General features: G+C 40.8%; 2 protein-coding genes across 2 annotated transcripts in view; one reads left to right on the forward strand and one right to left on the reverse strand.

The window, feature by feature from the left end:
* Positions 1-293: 293 nt before the first annotated feature.
* On the forward strand, positions 294-11,030 carry ATG4A (autophagy related 4A, cysteine peptidase; the record flags this gene model as incomplete). Its single annotated transcript, XM_009577315.1, has 12 exons — positions 294-450; positions 1,615-1,686; positions 2,047-2,145; positions 3,399-3,500; positions 4,033-4,105; positions 5,470-5,549; positions 6,378-6,565; positions 6,675-6,753; positions 7,681-7,826; positions 8,424-8,480; positions 9,673-9,784; positions 10,123-11,030. Coding segments are annotated over 12 exons (1,230 nt in total), but the record flags the coding sequence as incomplete, so codon positions are not given.
* A 2,834-nt stretch (positions 11,031-13,864) lies between these two features.
* The window catches only part of COL4A6 (collagen, type IV, alpha 6), a gene marked incomplete at its 5' end in the record, with an annotated part of 88,319 nt that continues 74,549 nt past the window's right edge, over positions 13,865-27,634 (reverse strand). Inside the window, 18 exon segments of the mRNA XM_009577317.1 lie at positions 13,865-14,316; positions 14,975-15,261; positions 15,494-15,685; positions 16,455-16,571; positions 18,257-18,403; positions 18,683-18,781; positions 19,746-19,907; positions 20,771-20,887; positions 21,250-21,375; positions 22,646-22,717; positions 23,144-23,251; positions 24,035-24,142; positions 25,334-25,397; positions 25,695-25,711; positions 25,714-25,866; positions 26,182-26,307; positions 26,569-26,712; positions 27,421-27,591. Of these exon segments, the coding sequence (XP_009575612.1) occupies positions 14,056-14,316; positions 14,975-15,261; positions 15,494-15,685; positions 16,455-16,571; positions 18,257-18,403; positions 18,683-18,781; positions 19,746-19,907; positions 20,771-20,887; positions 21,250-21,375; positions 22,646-22,717; positions 23,144-23,251; positions 24,035-24,142; positions 25,334-25,397; positions 25,695-25,711; positions 25,714-25,866; positions 26,182-26,307; positions 26,569-26,712; positions 27,421-27,591 (2,471 nt within the window).

The raw sequence follows: 27,634 nt of genomic DNA on the forward strand, positions 1-27,634 counted from the left end.
TTTTCCGTTTCCCCGTTTCCTTGAGTCAAATCTTACTCTCACTGCAGTCATGCTGAACTCCTGCTACTGGCTTCAGTCAGACTGCTTATAATCAAGGTGTCAGCCATGTTACTCTCTCAGCACTCGCTGAGGATCAAAATAAAAACCAGCCAAGACATTGGATATTTCAGTGTCAGAACAGCTTGTTAAAGGAAAAGAGTAAACGCAGCTGGCGGCACGGTTCAGAAGACCCAAAGACTGCAAAGACTAGCTGCAACTAGTTCAGTCTAAGAACTCAAAGCTGTGCATAAAAGAACAAAGGGACAAAATGGAGTTTGAATTTTGTGTATTCCTGTTCAGTTTTATCTAGGTATGAAAACCAGATCACTATTTTGTCAGACTACTTAGAAGAATTTCCAGAAACTGATGAGCCAGTGTGGATTCTAGGAAGGCAACACCACCTAAACACAGGTATCTTTAGAATGAAAATTCATCTGTAAAATCTGTAGAGCATTCATAGAGTCACATGCAGCAGCAGCAGCTCCTGATTTCCTTGTGTTCTTTAATGTCTCATGAGAGAAGTTTATTTTCCTCCATCAACAAGAAACTAACTATAAGCAGTGGTATTAATCCTAAAATGAAACCAGAAGTTTACCAATGTACTTTCTACCATAATTCATGCAAAGAGATCGTACTTGTAGCAGAGGCTAGTCAGGTATGAGGCTGGTCACTTCTCAACATCAAATGCCTCAGAAATAGATAAATACTTTTGGGGAATGTTCAGTATTACTGATGTTATTTTCCCTTGAGGGATGCTGGCTGCAGCCTGTTATTTGCAACTAAAATGATATTTCAAAAGAATAATAGCAATAATAATAAAATTAATCTAGGGCATGTACTGTATTTTGATGAAAATAAATAAAAGTCATAGCAGAGTGATGTATTTATATATCATACAAAAATAAGATTTCAGAAATGAGCTTTGCTCCCTGGGGAGCAGACAAGGGCATCCTCCTGTGTTACATGTCAAAGGCAGTGGCCATCAGTGCAGGCATGGTGTTCAGGACAGCCGAGGGTACCGCATACAGCCTTGATCGGCTGAAGGATCCCTTGAAAAGGCCAGTCAGTCTGAGCCATGGCTCAGAGAAAGTGCAGCAAATACAGTTCTTAACAATTCTTCAGAGCCTGTGGGAGAATTCTGTAAGTGCATGTATTTAAAAAAAAAAAGAGATGTAATTAAATTTAATATTATTAACATTCTCTTAAAATGACTTTGTATTGGGTTTGGAGGTAATGCATAATTCCATGTTGGTTTGCATGTAGAAATTCTTCACCTTTCTTAACTTACTTTACCAGTTCTTTCCTGAGGACATAGTTCTTCATAGTTGTTTCATTCAAGCTGGGCATTGATTGGCTAATAATTATTTCACCCTTAATAAGTTAACTTTAATTAGCAGTCTACAAAGCTCTCCATGTTTAAACGGCTAAAAAGTTTTTTAAGTAGTAAGGGTCTTATATGTAAAAGCTAACAGGAGTCTTCCATGCACTCTACATATTGACTGTACAGGGAAAATTAGAATTTTTCAGTCTTAGAAGTTTGTTTTAATAATTTCTTTCCTCTTAAAAATATTCCAGACAAATCTAAGTTATTGTTGGATATAAGTGCTCGTCTCTGGTTTACGTATAGAAGAAAGTTTTCGCCTATTGGTGAGTATGCAGTGGACCAGCTGCCTTGTTATAAATTAGATAGCAGGATTGGTGATGTTATCACGGACTGAAAAATTATTTTTACAGTATTAGAACATTCTGAGCATCATTTTAACTGTTTATGCAAAGAAAATATTAAAGCTATTAAAAACTGTGTTTACTTGTGTCTGCATATGATCAGGTCTTTATGTTTGTAGAGCAAGCAGTAAAGTCAGACCAGCAATATGGAAAGAAAAGGTCTTGCTCAGTGACTTTTATCCATAGGACAGTTCTTAGAGATTTTAACTCCAAAATTTTCTCTGTGGCGCTGAACTCAATTTAAAGCCCCCAATTATTGATTGTAATGAACTTTTTTAATAGGAGGCACTGGTCCTTCGTCTGATGCTGGCTGGGGGTGTATGCTGCGATGTGGGCAGATGATGCTGGCACAAGCACTGATCTGCAGACATTTAGGAAGAGGTGAGTGAACTTTTGTGTTGTTTGGAGACCGTTTAATTTTTGTTGTTGTTTTCCATAAAAGCACAAAACCTAAATTTATTAATGAAACTTTCTTTGATGCCCTGATAGAAGTTAGTAGTGAATTATTCTTGTCTGACAGGGTGAAATCATGCCAGCCTTAAGCAGAGAAATAGAAGTAGAGGGAGGACAAATAGGGAATCCCATTGCCATTATTTATAAATCTTTTTGAGGCCAAGGGAAAACCTGCCGCCATGGGTCTAAGTTCTTACCCTTCTCTTCATTGCTTACATAGCCACCAAACGTTCACACACAGTGACTGTGTGAACAGTGGCATAGTGGTAGACATCATACAAAGTCCTTCACAGGCCACTCACCTGTCACCAGCCTGAGGTCCAAAGCCCACAGCAGAACCCGTTAGTGCAAGCCCTTAAGCCTGTTTCGACACCTCACATCCCAGGATCACAGGTAAGTATCATAGGTCTGGTCTGTGTGTAGCTGCTGTATCAATTACGTCATTACGGTTAGGTCTGTAATCCTTATACTATTGTGCTGTGGTTTCTACGGCAGCGTGCTTTGTGGATTTATCTACTTTAATAACTGAATCCACAGAAGGATTTGTCCACTTGAATAACTGAATCCACAGAACGGAGGTGGAAAGATTTAACTGAAGGAGTAGGCAAACAAACAAATTACCTGAGACAAACTAGAATATGAACTCGTAATATGTAGCTACTTCATAGTGTCAGCCCTGTATATGCGCTTCTCTGTCACTAAATGGGAGGTAACTGCCTTATGTTAGAAGCAAGAGCATACATGGCAAAGCTGTGGTTTGGATTTTGCTGTGGGAGAGGGCCAGCGCTGTGTCTGGACTTTGCTTTATGGATCTTATATCATTATCTGACATATGCTTACAAATCTTAACAAAATCTAAACAGTGTATAGCTTTAAACAATCTTGGAAGCTCACGTACAGCAATAGCTATCAATTCTCAGCAGTGATGACTCAGAATATATTTGCAGTTGACATTTTTATTTTATTTTCCCATTTTCACAATGCCTGTGATGATAAAGGACAGTTTGATAATAAATGACAAGCTGTGACTTCTAGGAACTCTAAACAAAATGTAAAAATTAGAGACGAATTGTGTATTAGTCTTTTAACATCTCATTGTATGGCTTGCTACTATCTAGAAAATTGATCAGGACAATGGAAGCGTTATTATTTTTTAATCTGTATAACTTTTTTCCTGTAAGATTGGCAATGGGAAAAACACAAAAAACAACCAGAAGAATATCATAGAATCTTACGGTGCTTTCTAGACAGAAAAGATTGCTGTTATTCCATCCACCAAATGGGTAAGAACACGCATCAACTTTTTTTTTCCCCCACTGAAATTCCTACTGTGTTGAAACTTTCTAGTTTGAAATATGTTCATGCAAAATTTTAAAAAGGTGATTATGAAGACAATGTATATGTTAATATATAAACAAAAATGCTTGTAAAAGGGTACAAAGTATAATAATTCAGAAATGTTATTCACTGAGACTTAAATAAATCTGTATACTAGAATCTAGCTCTTGATAAGGTATGTAAGCCTTCGGGTACCAGAGTTGATACTATTAAAATAGACAGTCACGAAGCTTATTGCTGTAATTTGTAATAAAGGACACTGATATTTGTAATTCTCATTACAGTTTAGAAACTTTTTGTAAAGGAACTAGCAGTCATTAAGATTTGAAGGGAGCATAGATTGAGAAAATAATTGTTGTTGCTAAATACAGTTTGCAATTGCTCTAGAATGTGTGTCAAAATGTTAGTAGGTCATGCTATTTAACATATATTGTGACCAGACTCTGTGTGTGTGTGTGTTTTCCCTCATAAAAACAGCGCAGATGGGTGTTGGAGAGGGGAAATCAATTGGAGAATGGTTTGGACCAAATACAGTTGCTCAAGTACTGAAGTAAGTCATTAGCTTATCGCATTGGCTCATTTGGAATGTACTCCCCTGGGGCAGCTAAGCTCAGAGACCAAGATAAGGCCCAAGACACAGTTTTAAAGACTGATCTCCCTCTCAGAATCAGGAATATATACGCCGTGTGTTTGCAAGTACAGTGTGGACCACGATGCTGTAGCCCGGTGGGCAGGTACTGAGTTGGGATTGGGCAAGTTCTAAATTTTAATATACCAAGAGCCTGGGGAAGACCTGCAAAAAGGTCTCTCCTGCTGTGCCGTCTACATGCCCTAACCAGTAAGCACCAGTGATAGGTATTCCTTTTAGCAAAGTGGCACAGCTTTGACAGGTCAAGAGTGCCACCATGCAGATTAGAGTGGTGGTATGAAACATCAGAGTGAAGCCATCCGGGCCAAGGAAGGAACTGAACTGCGATTCCTCATTGCGCTGCAGTTGTGCCTGAAGGCTGCTGTGTAAAACACGGGCAGCTCCTCCAGGTCTAGAAGCCACACTTGAAAGAGTTGGCTTTGCTCCGTTTCTGAGGGATAGGTGGAGGTGCCAAATCTCAAGTGGAGGCTAGACTGCAGGTCCTGAGTGCTCAGCAGCAATTCTTTGCAGCCCTGGGACAGACACACATTCTGGAGAGAGAGAGGAGCTAAAGCATGCCCTGGTCCCCAGCTCTTTTCACTTACAAATTCTTCATGGCTTCGTGCTCACATACAGGTTTTTCTGGCTTATTTTAGACAGCTGACTCTGCCTGTGCAGCTTAAGAGTGTAGCTCCCTTCCCCAGAGTTTTGGATTTCACACAAGTGGACAGAAACCTGTGTGCTATAATGCCTCCCTACTAACCTTTGGGTGCCGAAAACCTTTAGCTGATCTAGCTTTTAACACCCCGAGTCTGCTGTCCACACGTGCACAGAAATAGTTCCGCTGAATTTAGTGGAACTTCTTAAGCAAAAACTAATGTGCAAAACTGGCACAGGAATTTTTTGCTTCTCTAGACAATGCCAGGCACAATGGGCAGGATCCCATTGCAGAGGCTGTTAAATGCAATAAAAAGTAATAAACCTAATTATGCGGTTGAGCTGTTACTATCACTGCGCTTGGCAAAAGGACAAAACAGTTTTCACATGGTACAGTGTGTGTGCTTTTCCTGGTACCACTCAGTATTTATTTTTCTAAATACATTAAACATTAAATATTCCAAGTTATCTTTTTATTACATGCAGACTTAAAAAAAAAATCCAACAATGTGTTTTTCCAAAGAAACAATTTAATTTTTTTGCTCAAGAACCATCTAATTGTCCTGAATGAAAAGCTACCCTTGTGGTCCTAATTAGTTTATATTAATTATTACCTTAATGTTTTCTAGGAAGCTTGCTTTATTTGATGAATGGAATTCATTAGCAGTTTATGTATCTATGGACAATACAGTGGTCATTGAAGACATCAGTAAGTGAAACATTAATTCTCTGGTTACAGTTTGTGATTTGACTCCACTTTCCTGAATGTATCTAAATATGAACAAAATACTTTTGGGCCATCCCTACTTGTTCTCAGGGTAAGAAAAGCAATAAAGGAAATGCAAGCTTCGGGTTTGGGTGTCCAAAACTAAAGCTAGCACAGAACGATGTAGGCTTACGTACCATGCAGTTTGGGAGAAGATGGAGTGTGGTCTGTACTATCTAAACTCCTACCCCAGAAATGGAATGAAGTTGCAGCATGTAGAAATAGAGAGAATTGTTTTTAATGCAGAATTTGCCAGAGAGATGTGCTTTTGTCAGGCAAAAGAGAAACCAGGGGCAGATCCTAGAGAAACACATGGCCGGGCTTAATTTTCAGTTGTCAGAAAGGTGGGGTTACAAGTGGTATTTAGCCACAGCCTATTTCTACTTTAGTCCCTACTTCGGCTTATTTTATGTTTGCATCATTGGAAGTGAAGCGTTCCCTGAAGAGTTTCTAATGCTATCATCTCTGCCATTTCATTTCCCTGACATTTTATGGGCAAAGCTTGACAGTGTTAATAACGCTAGTAGTAAATGTAACTTCAGCCTTAAATTTTCATCCCCCAGTCGTTTATCTCGTGTCTCACTGATGTGCCAGCACACACTCTGTCTGCTAGAATTACTTCTAGTAAATAGATTTCCATGCCCTGCTCCTTTTGTCTTAAAGCAGGAGCTCTATAAAGATGTCTGGCAAAGTAGCTTAATTCATGACTGAGAGGAAGATCTGCTCTGTGTTCCTTTGTGCATTCATTGATTTCTATTTTTATTCCCACAGAGAAAATGTGCTGGTCCCCTCCCCAGAGCAGCAGCGCGGCCCACAGCAGCGCGCATTTGCACAGAAGTGCTCTTGGCCGAAATAAGAACACAGCAGGATTCTGCACAGGCTGGAAGCCCCTCTTGCTTATTATACCTCTACGGCTAGGGATAAATCACATAAATCCAGTATACATTGATGCGTTCAAAGTAAGGTTTTTTTCAGTGAGTTGTTTGTTATTGTGAAATAAGTTCAGGTATTTGTTATATCAATAAACAAATCAACTACAATTTCATTTTTCTCCCTTTGAACTCCTAGGAATGCTTTAAGATGCCACAGTCTTTGGGAGCATTAGGAGGGAAACCAAATAATGCCTATTATTTCATAGGATTTTTAGGTAAGGAAAAAAGAAACTTATTCCAAATATGCACATGATCTAAAGAGAAAGCATTGGTGGTTATTTTTGTTTTGGAAGGGGAAATAGTAAGCAGTTTAAGCATGAGAATGGAGTAGATAAGAAACATACCTCAAATACTTCAGGAACAGTGTGGTATCATCCTTACAGGCATGGAAAAGTAGCAGCAAAGCTTGATGTAAAAATAAGTAATGATATAAGCAAGAACAACACACTAAGAATAGTTGATAGCATTCGACAAGTGTCAAATGTCACTACTGCTAAAATACTGATTTTTTCCTAGTCATTAATACTTCCTAATGAAGGGTGTCATTTTATTCTTTTTTTCACAGTTTTCTTAAATTATTTTCTCATATTTCAGACTTTTTCTGATAGCAGTATCTTTTTCACCTTCTTCCATGTCTTCCTTTATTAATAAAAGCAATAGTTAATATTAGATTCAGTCTTTCAGATTTCACCTCAGTTTGATGCATAATTTTATGGATATTTTGTTCTGCCGTTTGTAACACCTGAACTGTTCTAGTGAGACTTCTTTGTTCCAATTTCTGAATGAATGCCTAATGGGATTTGTGGTCATCCTGTACTTTTTGATCCGTGGAACGTTAGGGATTAGAACAGTTGACATTTTTAAAAAATGTACTGGACCTCACATAGAAAAAGGAAAGTATGCGACAAAGGTAGAACAAACCAACCAAAAAATCGATAGTAATAGGTCACAATAGAGCATTATACTGAACGCCCTGTGGGAAATACTGTGTCTGACTTCCCGATTGTCTTAGAGACTCCCTAGCTAGAAAACCTAGATATTGACTGTGATGATAATCTAATTTCTATTTTACAAGTCTGGATGGAATAAGTGCTTATTGAAATCTCTTGCTTATTACGAACATATGGATTTTACCCATACAGGCAATGAGCTGATCTATCTGGATCCTCACACCACTCAAAGTTTTGTAGATTCAGAAGAAAATGGCACAGTCGATGACCAGAGCTTCCACTGCCAGCAAGCGCCACACAGAATGAAGATAATGAATTTGGACCCTTCAGTAGCTTTAGTAGGTGTTAGGAAATAATAGATGTGTATACTTCAAAATAATACCTCTCTATATTGATCAGGGCAGTAATGCATGTCCTTGAGCAGAATCAAGATCACAGGGCAGTCTTCTGCAGTCTTAAAGTTCAACACATGGTAATTTATGTATTAACTGCATAGGATACATTAATCTTAGGTCAAGCCGGGAACTGGCTGTTTGTATCCTAGGGAGCTAATTAATTTTCTTTACTGAGCAGCATTTACCTTTTGCAAGAAGTATTTTGAAGGTCAAACCTAGGAACTGAATCAGGTTTCCTTATTTTATTCCATCACTACCATATATGTATGGTCGCTCTGGACAAGTTACTTAAGCTTAACTTATTTTATATCATAATGTACAAATCTTTAAATGGAATGGCTTGTAGAAGTCATCCAGTGTACGTCACAAGAATACTGTAGTAGTGATCCCATGCCAGTATCCTTTCGTTGGTTTATGGGCGATTGTCACTTGAGACACACGTTTCTAAAGCTTTAAACAACGCATAAAGATACCACTCCATCCTTCACTCATTGACATATTGTTATTATTTAATACTACTACTATGTATTTTTTCCTTAGGGCTTCTTTTGCAAAGAAGAATGTGATTTTGATAACTGGTGTAGTCTTGTACAAAAGGTAATAATACTATCTTTATTTGCTCTGTATGAAATAATGTATGCTTTTTTTTTTTTAAAATGGAAATTCCCATTACACCTTTCTCTGCATGCAAATTAAGTGAGCCACAGAGAAGAATGCATTAATGCATCAGGGTAAGCCAATATACTGAATTGCTAATCGAAGCTTGTTCAGCATTTTGACAACCATGAACCCTGCCACTTGGAAAATGAGTGTAAATATATACCCTTTAAAAGTTTTTCATTTTTTAGCACTGCTATGTTACTGGCTGAAGCTTAGTCATGTACTGAGAAATAAATGTTAAAAGTAAGTTTTAACTGCCATGTTGTAGCAATTTATTTATTTATTTGCTTCTTGATCCTTTTTTATTGTTTGACACGATATATTACTACGTGTTCTAATTACGACTGTTAGTCCCTGGTACCACAACACATCTGATTCTGTAAGTGCTGAGTCCTTCCAGAAAAAAAACAGGACACACAAAGGTGCTTGCTGCCACAGGAAAAGGACTTTGGGACGTTTCAAGCATGGTATACCATGCTTGGTATACCAAGCAATAGAAGTATGAATGTGAAGTAACATCAACCTTTAAAGGCATTTATTTTAAAAAAAAAAAAAAAGAAGGCTAAGGAGAGCAGTTTGTAAATAACTGAAATACAGGATATCATGTAGCTTACCTGATTGAAGAGGAGTGGAATTTGGCTTCAGTAATAACTTGTTTCTCCTGATCAAAACCTACCCTTCAAAATCTGTTGGTTTTTTTGGAGCTGATAGATCTGTCTTTTGTTCCCATTGATCAACAGAAAACTTGAACACAGAGAGGTCCATGCAAGTAATTTTCTTTTAAAAAGCAGAAAATACTCTACACTCTTGGTGTCTGTTTGCTACATGTAAACAAAATTATAGGTGTATGGATTTCAAAGCTAATTATAACACACGGATAACTTGTAGGACAGTTCAAGAGATCTGTCTTCCAGGTGTGTTTTCAACTAGGAAAATATTAGAGAGATCTGTGAAGCAGTGATTCATAATGGCAGGTGCTTGAAATAACAGGTTTTCACTGTATGTCTGCATAAAGCCTTTGTTTTTTGATAGACATACATAATTAAAAATGTTATTAATTAAGCAGACATTTTTCATGTTTGAAAGTTCTCTTGAGGCATCTTTTAAAACAAAAGTATTCTGTCCTCAGGAGATTCTAAAGCAACAGAGTCTACGGATGTTTGAGCTGGTCCAGAAGCATCCGCCACACTGGCCTCCTTTCATACCTCCAACAAAGCCAGAAGTGACAACCACAGGAGCAGGTGCAGTACCCACTGAAAGTGCTGTTGTGCCACAGAGCCTTCCTCATTAGCGAGCAGAAGAATAATCACAGGTGGAATAATGATGCTTTCCGAAGTGTCAGGCAATCACCACATGATTAAATGCCTTATTCTTACAGAACATCAGACAGTTATCCAAACAGGCCACATAACAATCGCTAGCACAGATATAATTTTTTTTTAATCTTATAAAATACTTTGAAAGACACTTTCCAGAAAAGAGGGGGTTTTTTGTTTGTGTTTTTAAGTAAACAAAATCAGGCATGTCTTTAGATTCTAATTTGGTTTTTGTTTTTTTTTTTTTTTTTTTTTTTTTCCAGAACTCATTGAATCTACTGACAAGCTATTTGAATTGGAAGAAGAATTTGAAATCCTGAGTGTATGAAGGAAACTGTGGTGACCCTTCTGAGTATTGAACATATTGCTAATATTATTGCATTGACTTAAATCAAACAGCCATGTTAGCCCCAAAGTGCCTGAAATTACCGATACCAGAGCACAAAAACCGAGTAGCATCCAAAACTCCAACAGTGACAGTTCCTGCTGTCAAAGAGCTTTCACAGATGGAAAGGCAGTAAAAGATCTTACAATAAGAGCCTTAGAGGGAACCTCTTTTTATGTGTCTTTCCTGAAGACAAATGGACCTTTGAGATTAAGGCAAAAATAAGTATATCGCTGGGCTGTGTGTTTGGAGAAAGGGGTAACACCAAATGGATATTTCTTGCTCTCGTATAATGCAATAGTTTAGTTCTTAAAGCAAAACAGTTTTCAGTTAAGGAGGATGTTTACTTCTGTTCCCTCCTGTGGGCTGCATCGTAGAAAAAATACATTGTCATGTTTAAAAGATCGACTGGATCAGAAGAAAATTGTTTCCTTGTTAAATATTTTAACATGTATTTGAGCAACCACACTTTATTACAAAAATGTTTCTGTAAAAGGAACTATGTCTAATGTATACGTTTTGCAATAGCCTTCCTGTTTCTGGGAAACCTCAAGAGGAACAGGGGACTCAAATAGTTGATATAGATCACAACCACTGTTATAGTTATGATATATTTCACCTTGACCTTAAAATTCAGATCATTAAAACTTAGGCTGACTTTTCTTTCGGAGCTAAAAGGAGTCAAAGGTGGTTTAACTGTACCTTATTTATTTTAAAAAAGATTTACACAAGTTTCTCTGTTACAGCACTTTATCTGTGCATCTAATAAATTTCTTAAGCTTTTCATAGGCTGTATGCTGCTATATTTCGTTAATTTGTTTGTGCAAACTAAATATAAACTAGGTTATCTTAAAACTTAATATATAGGCATATGCAAATCACTTAATTGTTGGGTTTTGACTTGTTGCCTTTTGAAATCTGTTTTGGTAAAAGTGCCTTAATTCTACAGGTTTATCAGAACAGCCTGTGCGGTTTTATTTCTAAGGCAGAGTATATCTCTAGCAGCCATAAGAAAACCAGCTCAGAATTAAAGGCAAAGATCTTTTAATCCATTGTAAAGTTCCTTTTTACTATCAGACAGCCCCCACTGTGGTCATTTTGTCATGATAGTGTAATGGACATGAATCGCAGTTTCATCTTCACCAATAAATGACACCACAGAGAAATACCGAATGCTGTCTCCTCTCACTTGCACTTCTTCATCAGGGCCAGTGTGATTTCCAAGAAAATAGTTAACCAGATCATATTTCATCTTGTTTGCCTTCAGTGTTTATTAACTACAGTTTGGAAACTACACACTTAGAAAAAATACCATTTTCTTCTCCTCTCCATGGATTAGCTGAATGGTTTTTTTAAAACAAAGCATTACTTCTTAATTAATACGTGAACTTACTGTTCATGTAACAGTGATTGTAGTCCTCCCCACAGACAAAAATGAGAATGAAGCCCTTGCTCTGAAATGCTCAGTCTTGAGCAGTAACTGCTAAAAAAAAAATAAAAAGGAAGCACCTAAGTTTAAAAATAATAATAATAAAAAAAAAAAAAATCAATCAGCGGAGTACAGTATACTTATTCCCCACATAGCTCTTAGCTGTTATGTAAACACTCTTCAGAGAGGAGGTCTTGGCCCTGCAGCCCTCTTGAAGAAGATTTATGAGAATGAGCTGATGGAAAACGGCTGGTGATTGGAATTCCCACCCCGTGCAGCTGACAGAGAACGGCTTGTCTGTAAATGGTGTGGGAAGAGGCTGGGCTTGTTGAACTTGATGGAAGGTTGGACACTGATAGGAGTAGAACCAGGTTACTGCAATAGAAGCAGTTCCCTAAAGATAGTAGTGCTTAAAATGCATAAGGCTCTGATCCCAGAAAAAAAAATTAATTGTATTTGCACGTGTCCATGTTCAAAAATAAAACCAAGTCCCTATAGACACAATACCTGATTGACACCCCTTTTTATAGCACCATGGGAGCCCAGTGGCTGAAAAATTAATTGTAGTTTGCCAGTTATTTGCACAAATTTTCAAAAAGTGGTGAGCTTCACTGTGTGCATATAGTGTTTTAAAGTTGCATTTGCAAAACCCAAGATGTAAATACAATATGATCTGTCTGTGCTGGGACAGCTAAGAAGTAGACTGAATAATCTGCATAAAAGGATTGCCACTGAGGAGCATTAAAATTCCTTAAAGGTATTTGCAAAACATGCAAAGCAGTTGCAGGTCTTTCACAATTAGGAATAAGTTAAATGAAAGACTAAATTGTTCTTCGCAAATTCCCTGCTCATCTCCAGTGTGGTTCAACTCTAGAACATGCAGAGCTCTCTGACCCCAATCTAGGAAGATAATACTGGATTATGCATGTAAATAATCATTAAAGGTAAAAATATTATCTGCTTAAAAGTACGCATGTTCTTAAGTACTTTGCTGAATAGAGCTAGAGCCCTAGAACCTAGTAATGCCTAGACTAATGCCTCAGTCTTGCATTAATAATTTTCTGACCAATTTTGTCTTTTAAGCCAAGGTGGTAGTGTATTTGCAAGCCACTTCTTTCAAATGTCCTGGAACGTCAATCTATAAGGATTTCCTACACTCTACTCTAGAGAAGTTGATAATAATAACTTTAGCCCAACTAAATGGATTCATTATATATATATTAGCATACCTGTTTCATGGCTTTCCCTCAAAATACACAAGGATAATACAATTAGTGGCACTTCTCTTTAATTATGCCCTGAAGGAAAGTGTGAGTAGTTAACAGTGCATATGCTAGAAATACAATTTTTTAAACTAACAGAAATAAAGCCCAGAAGAAAAAGTATACAATGCATCGTGACTGTAGAAGTAAAAAATGTACATCCCATAACTGCTTACTTCTGTGTTTGCATAAGCTTTCATGCTATGGAATAAAGCCTCCACTTTTCAAATACGCACAGCTTGAATAGTGACAAAACACGTGTGCCAAGGCTACCTCAGAAAGGAAATCTACGCTCATAGCAATGAAATGTTTCTGGTGGCTGCACATCATTTGACTGCAAGACGATAAGCACAGACCTTGAAGTAGATATTTTGCCTGCAATATATTGCAATAGAAAGCTATGAAAAATGCTAGAGGTGTTTTGGATTCCTCTTCACATCAAAAATTGCACTTTTCACTGGGGTAGCTCTTTAAAGTCAACCATGGATGAGAGTCTGGATTAGAATTGATTACCTGTCACTGGAGGAAAGAACATCCCATCTGTTTAATAAGCAAAGCAAAACAAATTAATCTTTGAGTCTTCCTAAGGAAGTCAGTTATCAACCAGTAATGCTTAGTATTGCTAAGTCACCTACAACACACTGATAAATTTTAGCTAGCTCTGTATTTCATAGGAGAATGAGTCTTCATTCCCTTACACTGGACCAAATACTGTTTGCAAAGGCACTAATAAAGCATAACTTTCGAAAAGTCTCTCTTGTTGATGATTGGCATGTGCCTCAGACAGAGGACTGCTGTAATGTGAGACATCAGTTACTCTTCGGTCTGAATAAGGAACTCGCAGAGACTTTCTGAGGTAGCCATAAATGAGGGAAAAAAACCCCACTGAAGTAAAAGCATAGCACCATGTTCCGTAAAAAAAAAGATGTTTCAGAGCACTGGTCTTTTCCTCCTCTGTGTGCAATCAAATTCCTAGACCTGACACTTGATTTTTGTAGAATTCTGGCTGTCTTGATTCACCCATCAACCACACACAAAACAGGTTTATGAATTTATCCTTCACATCAGTGATGTCTAGTCTTAGGTAACGAAGGCTGTTAATGCTACTGCATTTTTGTTACTACAAGTTCTTCATGCACACTTGGCAACGGCTGACCCTTGTTCGAAGCTGTCCTGCTTTCAGGGTTTCTGAGGGAGGAGCGCTGACAAACTGCTGCGACTGTTCAACGGTCGTCAGCCAGAAGCTGTATTTGTTTGCAAAGTAATGGCATGTTCCCCTAGCACCGTTGCATTCAATGAATGGAGTGGCACGGAAATCCTCCAGGCAAGAACCAGGTGAGACAAGGGACTGACCTCCACCTTCTGCGCCAGCCGCAGTATGCTGAAATAAAGATGTCAGTTTAAATGAGTTCAAAGGAACAGAATGGGAGGTAAACGGGAGTCATCCAGTTGCATTGTTAAAAGGAGTAAAACAGGCAACGAAAATTACACCTTGGCTATGTCTATCTGTCTTCTGAGTCAGGGCTAGAGGTGAAGAAGCAAAGGAACACACTTAGGCTGAATATACAGGCCCGGTATAATGGAAAACCAGCTTTTCCCTTGCAAGCTGGAAGAATTTGGAAACAATAATGCTGACTTCATATTTTTCTAACAGTCTTACACTAATGAGCTTCTAGGAGAGTGCAATGGAAAATGTTCTATTTTTTCCACCGAGAGAGGGGATTAAGACAATGCTGTAGCTTAATTAGTGTTTCCACATTTAAAGGTTCGAAGAACAAAGAGTATCTGTGGCAATACAGAACTACTGCATCGGTGTTACTACTGAACTTGAGCAGTGCAGGTGAGAAGGCCAGCTAAACGGGAACAAACTCAGAAAGCCCACAGCAGGCCAGCTGATAAAGAATAAATGCACTAGGGCAAGAAGCTACAGGGCTCTCATTTCCTGTAAGCAACTTATAGAATACAGTCTCAGTCACCTAATCAAGGAGGAGATCTAGAAATGTTTAAAGCTGCCTTTGCATTAGCAACAGTATCCTTACCATAAGGAAGGAGTATCCTATCCATAGGCTGCGCCAACCAAGGGGACACTGTGGGATGGTGATGTCCTGGCTGTGCACAGCCACAGCCTGGGAAGGTGCTTCACATACTGAGCAACGACTGATGTACTGTGGGATCTGAACACTGTCCACTGGCATCATGGGGATAGGAGCAGTGGTGGAGAGCCAGTAGGACTTGTCATTTCGGCTGGCGTAGTAGCACACTTCGTTGATGTTGCAGTAAATAAAAGGCATGGTGCTGAAGCGAGGCAAACATGAGCCAGCAAAACCTGGAAAAATTGGAGAAGCAGTCATACCAAGCATCTGCCAAACGCTCCAACTCATACACACCAGACATGACTGGCAGAGGATGGCACAAGTGACACTGCTCCCAGTACAGATTCGGCCAAGCAGACTTCCACCACCTCTACTACAACCGCCTGTGGTACCAACGATGATTGCTCATTGGGAACGGGATTTTGGCCTACATTGTTTATGCCTGAGAGAATTCTGTCAACTCACCAAGATCCTGGTTGTGTGACTTTTCCTGCCCCTCCACGTACAGTAAGCTGTAGCCGTCCCAGAGCTTATTCATTCCTATGGGACAAGGTGGGATTTGGTCTGACTGACTGTGCTTCACTAAAGTGTATCCAACGCCCACGCTCCGACCAGGCATTCCCGGCAAACCAAGCGAGCCCGGCTTTCCAGCAACACCTAGAAGACAGAAAAGGAGTCGCTATTACTAATACGCAGTGTGGACATCAGCTGGCTCTATACCCGATTTTGGCATTGCTGTCATTGTGTTTATGTCAGTCTTGTACAATGAGGAGCCCAAGTTTTGATGATTGTTATATGAATAACTAGACCTATCATTTCCAAAAGCAGTCATTTCACAGTCGCACCCACCCATTTCCTACCTCATTTAGTTTTCTTTCTTTGCCAAACAAGTCTGGTGCCTATGTGTTAGCCCATATCTCACAGTACAATAATTCTGAGGATCTCAAAGCACCAACCAAAACCTAATAAATTAATTTTTGCTATAGTGTTCTTCATGATGATGTTCCTTTGACACAGAAAGGCCAAAAGTTGTGCAAGAAATCTGTGCCAGAATCCAATCCTTCTTTCTCTCACCGTGCCTTTCCTCTACTATCCTACCCTCACAGCTTCGTTCACTGTGAATACCATTTCGCTCTTTTAGATCTTCAAGATGACTCCCACATCCACAAAACATTAAAACCAAAAGATGTTCATAATTGTACCTAGGGAAACACCAGCAGTGATAGACAACAATGACATGTGACAATCTTCCTCACTGACGATTAAATTTACTCCATTGCAGATACAAGACACAAGATCATGTACATCTTCCTAAGGTCTTCCTAAGGTAATTGGGTGTTGGGAAGGGTCTCTGCAGAACCTGTAGGCAAACAGAATTCTACTGATTGTTTTTTTCTGATCTGTGCTCCCCAAATCATAAAATTACCTTCAAATCCTTGTGGTCCTGGGGTACCCGAAGGTCCTGGATCCCCAACTATGCCAGGTGAACCGGGTAAACCATCATGTCCTTTCAAACCAGATCTTCCTGGCAGACCTTTTGTACCTGAAATTAAATACAATTACTATCATTATTTCCTCATACTAATGCCTTCACTCCTGCAATCATATTCCAGAAGAGAATACATTATCAGCAGCCATGCTGAGAGCACACTCTTCAACAGCTGTGGTTACAAACAACTAACTCTGTACAGGGATTCTACATGATCTGATTGTCTGTTAAAGGATCGACAGGTGCAGCTGAGCATTAGACAAGGCTGAAAATGCAGCACTGAGATCTGGGATAAGCTACTGATTTTAGTCTGAAGCCACATCGGACCTAAGACTCAGGTTTCAATTTGAAGTCTGTGAACTCTTCTCATCTCTGTCTCACAAGATTCCTGCCACTGTGAAAACAAGAATCCTCTGGTATAATGGTCCAGCTGTTGTAAGCTGAAGAAAGTTGAGCTACCTTGCTGAAATTCTGCAAGACTTGAAGTCACTTCTTTTGCTTGATTTCACCCTTTTTTGAAACCAGAAAATTGGCCTTGATGTTCAGCCTAAATATTATGTAAAATTAGAGCCATTGACTTGAACTAAATTCACATTTCCCCTCCTCCCCCTGATATTTGATGATGAGCATCTGATTGACAAATCTTCAAAAAGTCTCAGGGCAGTGAAGGGTGCTCAAATATAAAGGCTTAGAATTTAGTGGGATGTAAGAGGAGGTGCCTGCCTATGGACCTTTAGAATCCATCCAAGACTGTCCTGACCCCAAATCAGAAAGGTCTGGCACGGATTGGATAAACCAACAATAAAATAAGTGTTCAGGATGGTACAAGTTAAAATATAACAAAATAGTATAAAGAGACAGAAGGCATTACGCAATTGCACAGAGCTAGATACCTAGCATGTGATCAGTTATTTGGAGGGTTAATATTAGTATAAAGAAACACGTGACTGGGAAACAGATGGGTGTACATTGGCACAACTTTTGTAAAGATTAAGCATTAAAAATAGTATAAATAGGGGTAATTTCCCAATGAACAGCTCTGCAGTGTCTATTACCTGATTGCCTGACCGGTATTAATAAAGGCGTTCTCAGTTTTTACTCCCTACACATTTATTCACTTTAGGAACTGGCTACAGGAAGCCAGGAACTAACACAGCTCTATTCACTGTCATGGGATTCAGGATAACATCTAGGGGGAAGGACTGGTGCTAAGTGATATTCCCGCTCTAGGAGTCTTCACGAATAAAAGAGAATACTACCATTTAAAAATCGCCTAAATGACAGTGCTAAGAAAAGAATCATGGGAACTTGCTGGGCCTAGGAGAGCCAACTGGTGCAGGACCCACCAAAGCTGCTTTACCAAACAGTATGAACCACAGTGGTGCTCACTGAAGTTCCCAGCACTTCTCCAGTTACAGCGTTTTATTACAATTCAAATAATTCTCAGTGGTGAATCATTTTCGTGACCACTCCACCTGGTAGTACCAAAGCTGGTATCGTATCAGCTACATCACAGGCTGCTGCACCTAATTCTGGAAACCTAATTAAAAAACACTATAAAAGTGCATGAACAGAATTTATCAAATACATTCTAACAATAATAAAACATGGTATTTGTACGATTTTGCTCGAATTATTTCCTTTATTAAAAAAACCTGTAAACCTTCCTAATGCATTTGAGAAAGTAGTGTTGTTCTTCCAGAAGGCCAGCATTTCAGTGATCTGAGTGTACTTTTTACCTGGTTTTCCAGCTGGGCCTTGGAATCCAGGATCTCCATCAAAGCCAGGGACACCATCAATTCCTGGCAGACCAGGTAAGCCTGCAGGGGCTGTGATTTCTTCTGGCTGTGGGGTTATACCTGGAGCCCCTTGTCGGCCAGGGAGACCTGCACACAGTGCAAATGACAGTATAAGTACCCCACAAAAAATTCACAGTTTTGGTGATAATACTGACACAAAGGAGAAGTACGCTAAATTAAGACTGCCTTTGTACATCAGCACTGGGTATCTTTGTAAAAAGTGGTACGTCAAGCTCTTTCTAATTTATTTCAATCTCTAAGAAACTAAGAGTCCACCAGATAAGCCCATTAAGGGACCTCTGAAATTTTCCCCAGCCCAAACCATGTGCAATAAAGTAACAGCTTTTCAAATCCTCCAGCACTCACCTCGACGGCCCATTTCACCTTTCAGCCCAGGGTAACCAGGATCCCCCGGAGGTCCATCTTTACCTGGCATCCCCATAAGGCCAGGCTCCCCTCTTACACCTGCAAAGATACACAGCTAAAGACCTCAGGGGCTAAGCATAGGGTCCTGATTCTGATCCACAGCTGGGGCACTGAGAAACACACTGATGGCAGCAACGGCAACAGCAGTTCAGCTCTGAGATGGAGGGGACCACAACCCTTAAGGAACTCTGTGCCCATTTGGATGTCCAGAATGGCTGCAGAGCCTCAAAACAAGAATTTCCACTGCTACATAATTACACTTCATTGAAAGTATTCTTGCCCTTCCTTGGGTAACCCAGGGAAAATGTTTGGGGAGTACCCATCTTTTCTATTTGGAATCCATCTCTATGCACAGCACAGAGTGATGGGCTTCTGCCAGCCTAAAAAGACAGCACACAGTTCTTCACCTGGCAATGGTTTTCCATCCTTTCCCGGCTTTTGAGCTGTGTGGTTTCTTTGAAACCTTGCTACTAGGGTTCTTGTTTGCAGCTGCCCTCTAGTCTCCTTTGGCAGAGACCAAAGAGAGAGCAACCTGCTCCCTGCCTTAGCCCAGAACAAGATTTCTGAACTCCTACAATCCTCTTAGCCTCTTGTGGACACCTAAATCCACCACACTATGCCTCTGAGCATACATGATAGGTGGGATGAAACAGCATCTCCAGTCTTTGCCTGGACAGCATATGCAAGTGGGTAACTGTAGTCAACAAGCACAGCACCATTGCATGTGGACATCATCTACTCAGAAAAAAAACAAAGCGAAGAGAAAAAAAATCATTAGGGACACACTGAAGAGCACGTGGAGCTGGCCTCACTTTGCTGCTTTTGGAGTCAGTAGGTAACACCTGCATGGGCCAAACGGGAAGACTTAGACAACAAACTCAGCTGTGCTTACACCTGAATGAGGGTTTGTTTCAAGGCAGTCACACTAACCACACGATAGCCATTCATACTGTCAAGGTGACAGCTGCCAAACCACACCCAGACCCTTTCAAGGCAAGATTACCTTTGAATCCAGATGCTCCAGGGAGTCCAATTGGACCAGTGGGTCCCACGTCACCCTTAATGCCTCGCAAGCCAAGAACACCAGGGAAACCTGGGTTGCCTGTGTCACCTTGATCAGAAGCTGGGCCAGGGGGTCCTCGTGGTCCTGGAGGACCTGGAAGACCTAGAGACAACAGGGGTAATTAGCACAATCTGCTCCTTGGGCAAAGTAAATGCTGGGGCTATCCCCAGTGCGTCTTTCTAGAGGACAGTCATTGTTTGGGCGTCTATATTTCCAGGGGTGTCCTCCTCCCAAAGGAAAAGAACCAGACCCCACCTGCTTATATGCACTTAGGTCTCATAAACTTTTAAATCCTTTTAATCACAGTAATTTAGCTTCAAATTCTGGGCTTGAGCATAGCCCTGGCCCCACCTGGTAGGTAGCCTCGTGACTCAGACATCCCCTAGGAGAATGAGAGCAGTGGCTTCAGACCCTTGGCCAGGGAAAAGCCTAGAGTCTCAGCCTCTCCGACAAGGCTGTGAGGTATTGAATGGGTACCAATGCCATCATGACAAATCTTTCAAACTATACTTGCTGTCGACCCTACGGCAAGTGCTTCTTATGTACCTCTAAATAGCAATGAAGCTTTGCTGCCTCTCAGCTCACACAGGATACGTCTAAACTTTACACAGAGCCTACGATTACAGCTGTGGAAACCACAGTCCAAAATGCAGCTTGTGTCCAAATTTAGACATACTACGCTGGACTTAAGTACCTACCTTAATGCCCAAGTCTGTCTTCAGTACCACAATAGGTGAAATGAATGTGGCCTAGAGAGCTTTAATTACAGGCTAAATCAAATCAGGATTCAATAGCAAGAATTGAAAACAGATCTTCTCATTCTCGATCCCTGATCTAAAACCCAGGTTATTAAAGTGACAGTACTCATCCAAGTCATTTCCCCTCAGAGCTCTTCAAAGGAAGCACGTAAAGAAACAGAAATCCCCTTAGCTAGTCCACTCTCCTTAAGAGGCCTCTCTTCATACCTGAACTCCCATCAGTTCCTGGATAGCCAGCATCCCCAGGTCTCCCACGTATATCAGAAGGAAGAGAAGCTCCAGGTGTTCCTGGCAAGCCAGGCAGTCCCACAGGACCAGGGGGACCTAGAATAAGAAATACAAAGTGAGAGAGTGTACCCAAAGCTCTTCAGTGATCTTCACAAACATGGACAGAAATAGTGGCTGAGTAGCGTTTATTTTGAGGAGAACAAAGAGACATCTCACTACATGAGGGAAAAAATTACTAGATTCTGCTGTTCAGGAGAGGTAGAGACACTGTGAGAACTATGTAACCAACTGTTTCTCAAATATATAGCCACGCCACATCACAGATTTAACGTTTACCTGTCAAACTACTAACCACCTCTGTGGCTTTAGGAGTGGTCTTTGGTAATTCTGCTGACCATGCAACCCATTAACCTGAGCTGCAACACATCCTGCTGGGCTTCCAGAACATCAGTATTTACCCATGTCTCCTGATGAGCCTTTTGGTCCAGGGAATCCTAGAGCTCCTCTACCCAAGCCTGGAGAACCTTCTTCACCCTTTAGACCTGGGAGACCTGCAGGGCCTTTCAGTCCAGCTTCACTCAGACCTAATTAAACCGGGTTAACACAGATAAGAGAGCCTATTCAAATTGTGTAATAGCAGTTAAATTTTTACACAAACTGAGTTGTAATAAAACATTAGCCATTTACTACTCTCTCTGCTGTTTTCAGTAGAGCAATAGAAAGAGATTTGGTGCCTCATGTGCTGTTCTGGTTGTGCAGAGTGAATTTAAACAATTTGCAAGATGCTGAGAGAGAAGCGTATGACTGTTCTGGTCTTCCCACAAGCTCTTCCACAAGGATGTGAACGTAGCACTCCTGCGACAGGATTTGCCTGCCAGGCTGTATGTTGTGTCTCTCAAGAGAATGTAATGTAGGCTCAAGCTTCTGGTCTTTGAATAATCTAGTGGGCTTCATGCTCCAACATGGAGAGATCAGTTTCCACAGACAGAAGACACACTGAGGCACAAGTGGTGCAGGGCGGAGGCTCCCAAGAAGAGCTGCAGGGTGATGTTCAGCATGTCACTCTGGCAAGAGTAAATACTAAGCAGCTCTCTCAGATAGGAAAATTGTGGAGGATCTATATGCTGTAAATCATTACCTTCCAATAGAGAATGTTTTAAACACAGAAAACACAGGTATTGTTTGTGGACTGTTTGTCCATTTTCATGCATAAAATGTCTGTCACAAATTTTAAGTGGTGCTTTACAAGATGACTGTAACTAAACAAGTCTCTTTGGAAAGGTCTTTCTCATCTCTTTACAGTTAGTAAAATGCTGTTTGCAAAACAGAACCACATTCTATTTCATACGGTTAAAAATGTGAAAAAATCCAGCAGAAGCTTCCCAAAAGCAGAATCCAGAATCTAATCAAAGAAATCAGATTCTGATTTTACTGATGCCTTTCTTGAGCTCCATTTAATGGAGGGATATGGAAAGCAGTAAGGAAACATGCCATCGCTAAGCCCAACTCCAAGCAAGCATTTGATGCTGCCCTGCTAAAATCAAACATCCATTAGAAATGGAAGAGTTTTATAAATTTCACTCCATCGACTTTCCAGCAGTGATATAGTCCTTCAGGAATTCAAGGACAACCATCACCTGAAAAGCCTCTTCACTCCACAGGCTGCATCCTATTCTTACTAGCGTTAAAGAAGAATTTGTTCATGCACAGTCAGTATCCTGAGGTTTTTCTTCAGGTTATAATTAAATCCAGGACTGGGTGAAACAGAGGAATTTTGTGGGGAACACTGCTGTCATGATGGACCAGTGTATGCATTTCCCCAGCTATTACACTTCTACTACACATTTCCGTTACCTGGTGTTCCAGGAGACCCTTTTGTGCCTGGCAAGCCATTCAGACCATTTAAACCCGGAAATCCATGAAACCCTGAAGAGACATTGGGAACACATAAATAAGCAAATAAGCAAATAATCTAGTCAGGTGGAAATGGGTAAGATGTTTCATGGAGAGTACAACATGTATGAGAAACCTGATCCACAGGGGAACACAGTATGTAAAGTCTTCCTTCACATAGGCCCCCTTCATGGAAACTCTTCCCACTGCTCTCACTGATTTTACCCTCAGTGAACACCCATCAGTAATCCAAATCAAGTGAGAGCCTCTCCCTTTCCAACCACTCCTCTGCTCATTTCTAGCAGCTGGTGCCTGCACTAACATTGCCAAGAAATGAGCTGACTTCCCACGCACAGCTGGCCCACACATAAGAGTGCTGCCTGCCTGCTGTGATATACTTGGCCGAAACACTAGTTTTCTGACCCAATTTCTCTCCCCATGTACAGGCTCCAGATATACCTTTAGGTCCTGCTGTTCCACGAGCTCCAGGGAATCCGACAGATCCTGGCTGCCCTGGAGGTCCTGGTGGCCCAGGGATTCCTCTCAGTCCAGCATTTCCAGGGATTCCTAAAAACAAGCAGAAAAATGTTCCTGTACTACACATCCAGGATGGAACAGCTCACAGCTCCATCTTAGAGCTTCTGTTCCTGCACTTAACTCATAAGATGGGCGAATAAACTACTATTTAGCTAAAGCAAAACCAGACCCAAATCTCTCCTCACTACCACCACTAGCATAGCACTTTATCAAGCTATTTATTTGATATCTTTTTTTTTTTTAAAATCACAGCAATGACATTCTTCATCATCCACCAAGTGACACACTGGAACAGTTCACATACTGAATAACTAATGAAATTGTTTTTCAAATAAAATATTCCAATAATGACTTTCACTGTTCTCTCATCTTTAATCTTGATAACAATTTGAGAATCTACCTGCTAGTTACACCGCTACCCAAAGACACTTGTAGCCATCCTTCTGGGTAGGTTTGGCTCTAGAGAGGGAACATACAGAAGTGTTGCAATGGAAGATTTTAGAGGAGCCTTGCCCATAAGCAGCTGCAAAGAAGTTGCTACTGCTTGTATCTAACTGAGGTCTTCCCTATTTGTTACAGGAGTTCCTTTAGGTTTCCATTGTGCAGGATTCACCACATGGTTGACCCACAGGATCAGTCACGACAGGACAAGGTGACACCTTACAGTAGTGTCAAAGAAAATCCCCATTTTCTTGTCAACCTTCTTGTTTAAGCCTCAGCTGAGATAGGCCAACCAGGGCTAAGGAAACAATAAAGTGAGGTTGTTCCATAGTCACACCATGAACTGCAGAACTGAGATGCCTAGTCCAGTACCTGCTGGTCCTTCTTGGCCAAGATCTCCTGGGCTGCCTTTGAGTCCATGCACCCCAGTGTTTCCTGGGTAGCCTGGTTCACCCTTGAGTCCTTCTCTCCCTCTCTCTCCTGAAAGGATAAAAACAGACAGCATGCTAGAGCACAAGTCAAACTGGAGGAAAGCGTGAAGAGAATGAGAAACATATTATGTTGAAGCTGCAGCACTTGTGTCTGCTCAGACATGGTCTGGGCCTTGGACTGGACTCCCTGGATGCCAAATATCAGTGCAAGTTCACAAGTTCCTCCTTAAGAAGCGAAATGGGACTCAGCATTAGAATTGGGCTGTTCTCAGACATGTTCATTATCATCCAGATTTGTGCCCCACCTGGATTCCAGACTCCTCAAATCTCACTTCCAGGAGAGGACTAAAGTATTGAAATTTATAGACTACAAAAATACCCAAATTGGGCAATGCTATCCTGTTTAATCTCTAGAATTTGCATTCTTGAAGTGAACAATCAAGAGCTACTTTACCTGGGAACCCCGGGTCCCCTCGCTCTCCTTTTGCTCCAACAATGCCAGGAATGAAAAAAAAGGAAAAGACAGACAAGGTGGGGAGGCCATTCCCTAATTGACCGTGGGGAATAGTTTTCAGGGTTGCTCAATAGCCTTGTTTCTGAAAACAAACCTTGCCTTCAAATCCATGGAGCAAACAAAGACAATAGTAAGTGATGTACCTGAGTTTGAAAATGCTTATAAACAGCAATGGATGCAAATTCACTCATGCAAATGCATGACAAAGACAGACAAGGTGGGGAGGCCATTCCCTAATTGACCGTGGGGAATAGTTTTCAGGGTTGCTCAATAGCCTTGTTTCTGAAAACAAACCTTGCCTTCAAATCCATGGAGCAAACAAAGACAATAGTAAGTGATGTACCTGAGTTTGAAAATGCTTATAAACAGCAATGGATGCAAATTCACTCATGCAAATGCATGACAAGACAAACACTTACGGGTAATTCCACAACACCCTGCCCTTTATACTTTTGACACAAGGAGATGAGAGAGAAGGGTGCCTCTTGCACTGTCCAACATGCTTCACACAGTGCTGTGGCCAAACTTTCAAAGGACCATAAAGCATTTAGGCATTTGGCTTGGGACTGGTCTCATCTGAATGAAGCCCCTTACAAGGGCACATGTACTTCAGAGCCAGTCACTGGTGAGCAACAGACACTTCTAGAACACTATTCATTCATTTTAGTCATGAATATTAGGAGTGTGTGTACTGAAAGACCATGTACACTACAAAAGATTTCTTACCCTTTGGACCAGGAAGGCCAATAGGTCCTGGGAATCCAAGTGTTCCTGTGATACCATCCGAACCCTGGGGGAAAGAAAAAAAAAAAACCCCAAACAAAAAAAACCAAAACCAAAATTAGCCTTTGGTTTTTATTCTTGCTGTTCCAAGTTTGTGTCATGTGGGATAACAGACTGCAAAGATGTAGGAAGAAATACTATCCAAAGTGTCATTCAACAGTATGAACCAAACAAAAACAATCTGGAAGTTTTGTAAGGAAAAATCCTGCCAACTTCTGCCGCTTTGCTACAGGAGTACCAGTTAGAACACAGGATTTTCCTAAGAGCACTTAGAGAAGATGAAGATACTTAAGAAGGTATTTACCCTCTCTCCTGGCATTATATGATACCATGTGTACCCTTCTGTCCTGGCAGTCCAGGCTGTCCAGATGGACCAGGGAAGCCTGGGTCACCATGAAGACCTCTCTCTTTGCTTGCTGACCCAATTGGACCAGGGAGACCAGGCTGTCCACGGCTTCCTGGGATTCCTTTATCACCTGTGTTATACAACAGACTGTAATTTCATTTCATAATACAGACATTCAGCTCATTTGGGCCAATTGACCTGTTACCCAAAGCTCCTCTTAAAGAAGAGGAAGGGATGGCATTAGGTCTGCAGAACAGAGCTTCAAAGGAAAATTGTTTTCTCAAAATTCAGAATTGCCATATGCAAATTTTGCTAGAATGTGAATGGCAGAACAGAAAACAGTAATACTGCAGGCGCTGTCAAAAGGACAGACCATACTCCACTGAGAATAAGCACAGTTACTGAACAACTGATACTGGCAACTAACTACAATGTTGTGAAATACCTCTAGGTCCAGGGAATCCTCCAAGTCCAGCTAATCCAGGATCTCCTTTGTCTCCTTTGAATTGCAGTGCCTGTTCTGGAGGCCCAAGAACAGGAAGACCAGGTGGACCTACATCACCTCTGTCACCTGAAAAAATAAGAAGTCAGGAAATCGTCTTGCAAAATAATCTAACAGAGAAAGGGTATAACACTGGAAGCTGGCCGACAAAAATAGAACTACCATGTCTCCTGATGCAAATTCATCAGTAAATGCAACCAAGCCAAAGTATTCCACAAGGAAGAAAAGAACCAGTATTTAGAAGAAAACATTACATACACAGACATCTCAGAAGGGCCTCCTAAGTGCCTCTGCTGCACAGCCAGCAAAAGTCTTTCAGCTGTTTCTCACCTTTTTGGCCTTGGAGTCCTACAACTCCAGGGCTCCCTTTTCCTCCAGCTGTGCCAGGAGTTCCTTTAAATCCATTCGCCCCAGCAACACCAGGCAGGCCTGGCATGCCAGGGAAACCAAGCAGGCCAGAAGACCCTTTCTCGCCTGTATAGAAAAGTTGAGAAATAGAAAGGGAAAATTAGCCTCTTCTGGTACACTGCATACCCACCTAGCTGGCAGGTAGAGGCAGCATGGGTCTGGCCAGTCACCCAAATCTGGGCAGTAAAATTTCACGGTGCAAGCACAGCACAGCCACTTCTCTCATGGGTCTCCACTCATGACACTTTCAACCAGCACTTTTCAGTTCAGCATTGAGAGCCTGGGAGCCTGGTCCTGCTTCCACTGGAGAGCAAAACCCAACCAATTTCCAAGAGAGCAACATGCAGTTACATAGTTCTATTGCTCTCTGGCTAAAATAACACAGAATTCACCAAGTAACCAACTATCGTATTGGTGCTTAATGACCACACAGATTGTAAATATAACTTCCCATTTGGTTTGTGCTTCATTCTCTCCCTTCTATAAATTTAATTCACTGTTCCACATTTCTTCAATTTTCTTGACTTTCTATCTTAATTTACGTGATCCTTTGTCCATAAGGGTCCAAGTCCTTTAAGATGGATCTCCTTATGACCATGATTTGATAATTAAATCCATCATTTGTAATTCATAACTCAGCTGCAAAACAAATATATTCCAACACTCGTTGGGAATTCATTCTCTTCCAACAAGTTGGGCCTAAAATCAGTATTAACAAGGTTATTTTTTTGTGAGCACAGTAATCTCAGACTATTCCTCTAGTGGAACACATACCTTTCGGCCCAGAGAAGCCTGGATGTCCATCTTGACCAAAAGGCCCAGGTGGCCCTAAGAATCCTCTTTCCCCAGGAGATCCTGGAGCACCATCAAGACCAGGGAAGCCTTTCATACCAGCAGGGCCTTGTGGACCTACGTCTCCAGTCAAGCCTTTGACTCCAGGAAGTCCTAAATCAATACATGAAAGAACTCAATAGACCATGTCACACAA

This window comes from Fulmarus glacialis, unplaced genomic scaffold, assembly GCF_000690835.1.
Source record: "Fulmarus glacialis isolate BGI_N327 unplaced genomic scaffold, ASM69083v1 scaffold445, whole genome shotgun sequence".
Classification (NCBI taxonomy): Eukaryota; Metazoa; Chordata; class Aves; order Procellariiformes; family Procellariidae; genus Fulmarus; species Fulmarus glacialis.